This window comes from Mizuhopecten yessoensis, unplaced genomic scaffold, assembly GCF_002113885.1.
Source record: "Mizuhopecten yessoensis strain PY_sf001 unplaced genomic scaffold, ASM211388v2 scaffold917, whole genome shotgun sequence".
NCBI lineage: Eukaryota > Metazoa > Mollusca > Bivalvia > Pectinida > Pectinidae > Mizuhopecten > Mizuhopecten yessoensis.
The window spans coordinates 136510-145450 of record NW_018403786.1 but is presented as its reverse complement, the minus strand read 5'-3'; the positions used below and the strand labels follow the sequence as shown (position 1 = coordinate 145450).

General features: G+C 34.5%; 1 protein-coding gene across 1 annotated transcript; it reads left to right on the top strand.

Annotated features, from left to right (window-relative positions):
* Nucleotides 1–111: 111 nt before the first annotated feature.
* Nucleotides 112–8332, top strand: LOC110454475 (60S ribosomal protein L18a-like). Its single transcript, XM_021503981.1, has 5 exons — nucleotides 112–175; nucleotides 1612–1791; nucleotides 3040–3169; nucleotides 7668–7777; nucleotides 8193–8332. Exons 1-5 carry the CDS (start codon nucleotides 158–160, stop codon nucleotides 8283–8285), a joined length of 531 nt encoding a protein of 176 aa, XP_021359656.1. The 5' UTR covers nucleotides 112–157; the 3' UTR covers nucleotides 8286–8332.
* Nucleotides 8333–8941: the final 609 nt, after the last annotated feature.

The window sequence follows — 8941 nt, the reverse complement described above, 5'->3', positions numbered from 1 at the left end:
TTAAATATCTCGTTTAAATATGTACTTTTATCTTTTTTTCGGTTTTATATTTGAAATAAGATTGACCGTTTTCTATTTTATTGAACAATATTTTATCCTAAGTTTCTTAGCTTACACGAGATTTCGACGAGATCTTCCTTTTTCCTCGTGTTCCACCATGAAGGCCCGTGGTGATGTATGTAGTCTCCTAATAAAATACCTATTGATTGTACTTCACAGGGTTCTCCTTTAAAATTTCGCACTGAAACAGGTTTCGTTAACATATATTTAAGAGCTCTGTACCTTCGTGGTAGTTTATTGCACGTTCAATTATCATTAAATACCTCGAATTTCGACAACATGCTTCATTGATCATTCTAATTTCTATCCAAAAAAGACAGGTCGAGAGAAATAAAACTATAAAATTGAGCTCATGTATTGGTTATACAAATCACAAGGGTATCTTAATATACATTTTGTTTTATCAAACTAACATGCTTATCCTTTTAGTTTATAACATGTCGCCACCACGTTTGACCCATGTTAACCGGTAACCCCCCCCCCCCCCTCCTCCCATTACTGCTTCCTTATGATAAAACTTCCAACCACACTCAAAGGAGGGTTTGTCTCTTATTATAATTTTAAAAGGATATATTGTGGAGAGTAGGGGAGAAAGAATGATTGTGCTGTGACCCATAGCAGTAGAGCATATATACATGTGTATTTCGTTTTCAGACATTTTTCCCCCCAATATTTTATACAAGTGGTTAAGCGTTGGACTGAACTGACGTATATCTAGAGCTTATTTTAAATTTGCCTTTAGAAACATCTAAGTTTAAATGATTTGATAATGGAACAACCAGCCTGAAGAACTATCCAATGGCTATGGCAATAAAAAAAAACCAGCTATCTGTGATCAACCAAATCCAGATCTGCTACATACTCTCGTGTTTTTGACCTCAAAAGAAAAACCCAGATTAAGATATTTCCCATTACAAGTAGCAGAGCTGGACTGGGTCGTTCATCAGTGACCAGGAAACTCAACTGGTAGAACGTCCCTATAGAGTTTGGAGGGTCTGGAGTTTAAATCTCGGGCTGGCCATGCGTTTTCAACGCAATCACCAAATCACCAATTAACCCCCTTTATATAGCAACCTCTATTTTTTAAGGGTCAAATGCCATTTTAGGATGTCGAAACCCCCCCCCCCCCCCCATCCCCCCATATGGAGGTAAAGTTAATCTGAAATCATGTACTTGGCAAAGGGATACCCAAACCTGTAAATAATGTTGTCTTCGGGGCCTAGACTTGGAAAAAGTTCGGGAGGAATGTAGCAGAATAGGTCTGTGTCGTTCTCTGGCAAACAGGTAGCCCAATCGTCCTTAGACAGTTTAGAGTGTTCCAGGATGGAAATATCGGTTTGGCTATGCATTTCTCTTTCTCCTATTACACAAGCACATGCAGTACTATCAACTTGTATCGAAATTAAAAAAATGTAACTGGCCGGATTGTTCAAAACCATTATTCAGAGCACCACACAAGAAGCAATAAGAATAAAGCCAACATTACTTTCTAAACTTGAAATATGTCAATACTTTGATTCCAGTTTGATCACATTCTTTCCATTATTTCAGTTGACCGAATACAAAGTCATTGGGCGTATGTTGCCCACTGACAAGAACAGGACCCCTGCTCTATACCAGATGAGGATCTTCGCCCCAGACAAATGCACTGCCAAGTCTAGGTTCTGGTACTTTGTCACCCAGCTTAGAAAGATGAAAAGGACGCAGGGAGAAATTCTTCGTTGCCAGAAGGTATATATATATTCAAACATAAGTATGAGGTGTACAGTTCTACTAGGTAGCCTGTCACCAGGGTCTGTGGTAGTCAATTTAAGTCACAAGAACTCAAAGCTAATAATGTTTTAATTTTTGAGTTTCTTGTTTAGTTTGTATAATTTATCAAAATCTGCAGGCTTGTACTCTGGGTAAATAGTAAATCCCAGAAAACCAAACGGTTGAACCAGAGTTGCTCTTGTAATTTGATGCTGCTTTCAGGTGAACTTGAAAAGGTTAATTTAAAAACACAAAAACCGGTTGAACCGGATACACAAAAAGGGGCCCTGGAGCTGATATTAAAACCATCAAGTGAAACAAAGATTCTACCGGGGGTAATAAACAAATTTGAATCGTGCTGTGATCAAAACAATCAAATACAAACAATTTGCTTCAATTGTAGGCTGCACTAGTTTTACAAAGCTTGATCTCGTTCAGTATAACTGACACAAACTCAAACCAGCTGCTGTGATGTAAAATCTTAGGACACCTTATGATACTTCTGATTCATACTAATTTTAACTGAGCAGCTGTCTTATCACCTTCAATACAGTTAACTTTATATGCTTTTGTTTGATAGGACTTGTCAGATCATTCTGCATAACAATACTTAAGATTCAGCTCCTGTTTAGAATATTTAGAACTATGTTTTGAGCATTTGATAAACCGACAGTATTAGATATAGAATCGTTGTGGAAACAAACAAAATAATAAAAGACATCTTGTAAAATGATTATACTTTCACATTTAGTCAATAAAGTGCTCTTAGGTATTCGCCTATCAGGATTTGAAGTAAAGGTTTAAAACTATCACTCTGTACATCTTAAATCTAAGATGCATAAAGATAACATTTCTTTGGAACTTGCATGTTTCATAGACAGAAAAGATTTCCTAAGCTTAAGATCTTCAATATAGATTAATGCTGATAAATTTCATTGGATATGTGGGTGAAAAACTCTTTCACTCTCGGAAATTTCATAATGAGCTATACCAACCTTTTAATTGGAAGGGTTATTAATGTGTCTTCAGGGGTGAATGAGTTAAAACAACAGCAATATGTAATGATGCTTCCTATGGTGACATTAGGTGTTGACATGTATTTGCCACACATCTAAGTGTCAATGCATCTCTGTTTCTCAAAACAGGACAAAAAAACCTGGAATACCATAGGGAGTCTCTTAAGATGATACTAGGTTACTAGTTAATAACCATACCTATTTTGTTAAGATCTACGAGAAGAGGCCAGAGAAGATCAAGAACATTGGTATTTGGCTGCGTTATGTGTCTCGAAGTGGTAACCACAACATGTACAGGGAATACAGGGATCTGACAGCTGCTGGAGCCGTCACACAATGTTGTAAGTAATTTAAGAGTGGCTTTAATAAGTCATGTCTCGAAAGGTGAATTGTTTAAATTTGTACAGCAAGAATCCTGATAGCGGTAGAATATTAAAATAAAACTGAAGAATTGTGTTTCAGCCACTGCTATGATGAAGACTTAGGACACCTATGATTTCACATGATTTCAAATCCTAAGCGTTACCTCTACTGAGCAGTTTAAAATTTGTCTTGAAGATTCAAAACATATTGCAGCATTTATTGTCATTAACACTAAACACATTTAAAACAATATTTGTCAAATTTTGCCAACTACTAAATATATATTATATGATGATCAATATTGCGCACATTAACATCCAGTCCATGAAAAATACTGAAAACTACAGTCTCGAGACATCTTATTCTATTTGCACAGTCAATTAATCATTAAATTAGATTTTATTTAATTTTTAATTTTTTTTTTTAATGAAAGGATTTGTAATTGTGCAAGAGGGCGACTTTTACACAAACAACATTAGAGTAAATCATTAAGTAAGGAGAGCATTGAAGGAATAAGACACTGTAAACACTGCATGTCAAACTAAAGGCAAATGTTCAGTAGTTATTCTATAAAGAATTGATAGGTTTTTGAATTGTTATTTTGTGATACTGCTATGATGAAGACTTAGGACACCTATGATCACATTTGATATCAAACCCTAAGCGTTACCTCTACTGAGCAGTGCAAGATAATAAAGTGAATACAAAAGTTAAATATTAAAATATATATATTATTTTTTTTTGTCTGTATTAATCTGCATACTAAAACAACTGATACAAAACATTCAAATATAAATATGGCAGCCTGCATCAATTTGATAGACCAAGTCCACATTCGTTTCTTGCGAACCAAACTGTTGAACTGGTTGGACCAGAGTTCTTGTATGATATAAGGTTGGACCTAGTAATCTGATGCTGCTATCAGGTGAGCCTAGACAAAGCCTTGCAAGGCCTGCATAAGCATTTGCAGGTGCACCAGTACGTTTACTGGAAAATGTTAATTTAAAAACACAAAAACCGGTTGAACCAGATACACAAAAAGGGGCCCATTGAGCTGATATTAAAACCAATAAAAAGGGAAACAGATTCTACCTGGGGTTATAAACAAATTTGAATAGTTCTGTGATCAAAACAGTCAAATACAGACAATTTGCTTCAATTGTAGGCTGCACCAGTTTTACAAAGCTTATGTCGTTCAATATAACTGACACAAACTCAAACCAGCTGCTGTGATGTAAAATCTTAGGACACCTTATGACACTTCTGATTCAAACTAATTTTAACTGAGCAGCTGTCTTATCACCTTCAATACAGTTAACTTTATATGCTTTTGTTTGATAGGACTTGTCAGATCATTCTGCATCAACAATACTTCAGAATCGGCTCCTGTTTAGAATATTAAGAAATATGTTTTGAGCATTTGATAAACCGACAGTATTAGATATAGAATCGTTGTGGAAACGAACAAAATAATAAAAGACATCCTGTAAAATGTCTATACTTTCCCATTTAGTCAATAAAGTGCTCTTAGGTATTCGACTATCATGATTTGAAGTAAAGGTTTAAAACTATCACTCTGTACATCTTAAGTCTAAGATGCATAAAGCAGCTAGAAATTTGAAGGAAATGCACATCCTTTTCCAGGCTAGAATATATTTCTAACGTTGGCAGATTATGTGCAAAATTAAAATCAACCTGTCGCCTTTCTTGTCCCCTCATGACACAGGAAGTGAAACATGGATGAAACAAACTTCTTTAAATTTTTATGTTTTGATAAAAAAAAAAATGGTCAATATTTTTAATTTAAAATCATTGGTTGTCATCAGTGGGTTTTTTTCTGAAAGAAAATATTTTTTGGCCAACCACAAAATATTCATATTTTATGATTTTCAAAGCATGAAACACTGACTGTCTATATTCATTCTTTTATTTAATCAAACTAGAAAGATCTCTTTAAATAAAATCTATAATTTTAGTTAAGACTAATAACTAAAAGTTAGCAACTGTAAAGGTTTCTTTTTACTTTCCGATTCACATTTGTGCATAAAATGTGTTTTGTAATAAGGTGTAAAATGTATTCTCTGTTCTTCTTATTTATCTAAGCTGTCAGATTCATGTAGCTACAATACCATTTGAGGGAAATGCACATCCTTTTCCAGGCTAGAATATATTTCTAACGTTGGCAGATTATGTGCAAAATTAAAATCAACCTGTCGCCTTTCTTGTCCCTTAATGGCAAAGGAAGTGAATCATGGATGAAACAGACTTCTTTGAATTTTAATGTTTTGATATTTAAATCATTGGTTGTCGTGAGCGTTTTTTCTGAAAGAAATAATTTTGGCATTGGCAACTACAAACTACTCGTATTTCATGATTTTCAAAGCAGGATATACCTTCTTTGTTATGACATCAAAACTTAATAGATTTCTTTTCATCAGTTAGAATTTGGTTGAGACTGATAGCTAACCATTGGCACTGTGTGAAAGAGTTTCTTGTCATACTTCCTGGTACACATTTGTACATAAAATGTGTTTTGTTAAAAGGTTTGAAGTGTATACTCTGTTAATGTACATCTCTTAATTTATCTAAGCTGTCAGATTCATGTAGCTACAATACCATTTGAGGGAAATGCACATTCTTTCCCAGGCTAGAATATATTTCTAACAATGGTAGAAGATGTGCAAAATTAAAATCAACCTGTCGCCTTTCTTGTCCCTTAATGACAAAGAATGTGAATCATGGATGAAACAGACTTCTTTTAATTTTGGTAAAAGAAATATTGGTCATACTTTGATATTGGCAACTACAAACTACTCATATTTCATGATTTTCAAAGCAGGATATACCTTATTTGTTATGACATCAAACTTAATAGATTTCTTTTCATCAGTTAGAATTTGGTTGAGACTGATAGCTAACCATTGGCACTGTGTGAAAGAGTTTCTTGTCATACTTCCTGGTAACACATTTGTACATAAAATGTGTTTTGTTACAAGGTTTGAAGTGTATACTCTGTACATTTCTTAATTTATCTAAGCTGTCAGATTCATGTAGCTTCAATACCATTTGAGGGAAATGCACATCCTTTTCCAGGCTAGAATATATTTCTAACAGTGGCAGATTATGTGCAAAATTAAAATCGACCTGTCGCCTTTCTTGTCCCTTAATGACAAAGGAAGTGAATCATGGATGAAACAGACTTCTTTTAATTTTAATATTTTGATCTGAAAAGAAATTGTGTAAATGTAGTAGGTTTTCCTGAAAGGAAATGATTCTAGTCAATGTATTGTTAGGTTTTATGTAAAATATGGATATACATGTATTTCATATATTTTGAGCATTGGATAAATTGACAGTATTAGGTAACAAATTGTTGTGGGGAAAAAAACATCCTGTAAAACAACTATTCTTGTACATTAAAATGCTCAATTAGGTATTCACCTATGAGGATTTGAAGTAAATGTTTAAACTATCACTCTGTACATCTTAAATCTAAGAGATGCATGTAGCTACAATACCATTTGAGGGAAATGCACATCCTTTTCCAGGCTAGAATATATTTCTAACAGTGGCAGATTATGTGCAAAATTAAAATCGACCTGTCGCCTTTCTTGTCCCTTAATGACAAAGGAAGTGAATCATGGATGAAACAGACTTCTTTAAATTTAAATGTTTTGATAAAAAAATATTTGTCAATATTTTGAACTTAAAATCATGGGTTGTCAGCATTTTTCTCAAAGAGTATTTTTTTTGGCATTTGCTGCTAAAGTATTCATATTTCATGATCTTCATAGCAGGATAGATCTTCTTTATTTTTCGTAACGAAAAGATCTAGAATTTTGGTAGAGACGGATATCTAGCACTTTAATAGCGCCTTGTAAAGGTTAACATGTTTTGTTGTATAATTTGAAGTGTATACTTTGTGCATCTCTTATTTACATTTGCTGTCAGATGCATGTAGCTACAATACCATTCAAAGGAATTGCACATCCTTTTCCAGGCTAGAAAATATTTCTAACGTTGGCAGATTATGTGCAAAATTAAAATCAACCTGTCGCCTTTCTTGTCCCTTAATGACAAAGGAAGTGAATCATGGATGAAACAGTGTTGTAAAATGTCTATGCTTTCACATTTAGTAAATATAATGCTCATATACATGTATTTGCTTTATATCAGGATTTGAAGTTGGTGTTTAAAACTACTACTCATGCAACTTCAGTCTGAACAGTAATATGCATGAAGCAACAAGTCATATGAGGGAAATGCATTTCCTTTCCCAAATTAGAACAAATTTTGTGTTGGCAGAAAATGTGCAAAATCAAAATCAACCTGTCGCCTTTATTGTCTCGTTATGGAAACAACTACTGCTGTTTATCAGTCCCCCAACACTGGTATTACTGGGGATCACCTTTTGGCCAGTTAAAAGTCAATATGTCATTTTCCTCCATACTTTACAGCAGTTTCTTATTTTTGCAGACCGTGACATGGGAGCCAGGCACAGGGCTCGATCTTCTACCATCCAGATCATCAAAGTACAGGAAGTGGAGGCTAGCAAGACACGCAGGTCCAATGTCAAACAGTTCCACGTAAGTTTAGAAACAATTTCAAAGACTACATGTGTTGCTTACTAGTCATGAATCTGAAAGATTCAAAAGCCTAATTTAGAACAAAGATTCAAGGCTCAATGTAAAAGAATATAAGCCTTTCCCAGATTAGAACATATTTTCCAAGAAAGAATATCAATTTCTGTTTTGATCAGATGAATGTGCAATATAGCCTTAATTTGAAATCTTTAGATAGATCATGGTTCAAGTTCCTGTTGCCTGTTATATTGAATTTAATGTAACAAATGTATCTTAAATGTTGAATATGGAATCATTTCATGATGTCAATACCATCAAATAAATAGAGGAAGTTATTTTCTTGTAAATGTTCAGTCAGTTATTGCAAATTTTGTAACTTTTTTGAAAGAAACTTCAGGCAAAATTGTTTGTTTTACAGAACTCGAAGATCCGATTCCCATTGACACACAGAATCCAGGGAAAGCTTCACGCCCCAAGATTTACTACAACAAGGCCTCACACTACATTTTAATTGAAGCTTGTTATATCCTGTCAATAAATATAAGTCTGGGAAACTAACTTTTGTTGTGTCATTCATTAGCTCACCTGGCCAGAAGGGCCAAGTGAACTTATGCAGTGGTCCGTCCGTCGTCCGTCCTGCATCAACTTTTTACTTTAAAACAACTTCTTCTGAATAACCAAGAGGCCCAGGCTGATGATATTTGGCCAGTAGCATGCTGGGATGAAGGGCTACCAAGTTGGTTCAAATGAATGACCTTTGTCCATTTTTAAGGTCACATGGGTCAAATATAATAAATTCTTTCAACAACTTCTTCTGAATAACCGTACGGCCCAGGGACATGCTGGGATGAGAGGCTACCAAGTTTGTTCAAATGAATGACCTTGACTGATATATCATGCCTTTTGCTTTAGCTGATGGATTCAAGTTATAAGAGACCTATACTATAGTCATGGTTAATTCCTTTGAAAATGTAAAGAAATTGACCAACATAATGGTTTAACTTAATGAACCACTTGCTGCTGACCATAGCATTTGGAATGGTATTTGCACATTGTATACCGACATTCATTTATACTTGTTTCATCAAAACATTCCTTTCTTCAGGATCCATACCCAGACGAGACAAATTTTGTGCAATCGCAATGACAACTCTTTATCTCTTAAAT

Coding starts and splice junctions, on each gene's coding strand:
- LOC110454475 (XM_021503981.1), top strand. Junction 1,792..3,039: donor AAATTCTTCGTTGCCAGAAG/GTATATATATAT, acceptor TATTTTGTTAAG/ATCTACGAGAAGAGGCCAGA. Junction 7,778..8,192: donor CCAATGTCAAACAGTTCCAC/GTAAGTTTAGAA, acceptor TTTGTTTTACAG/AACTCGAAGATCCGATTCCC.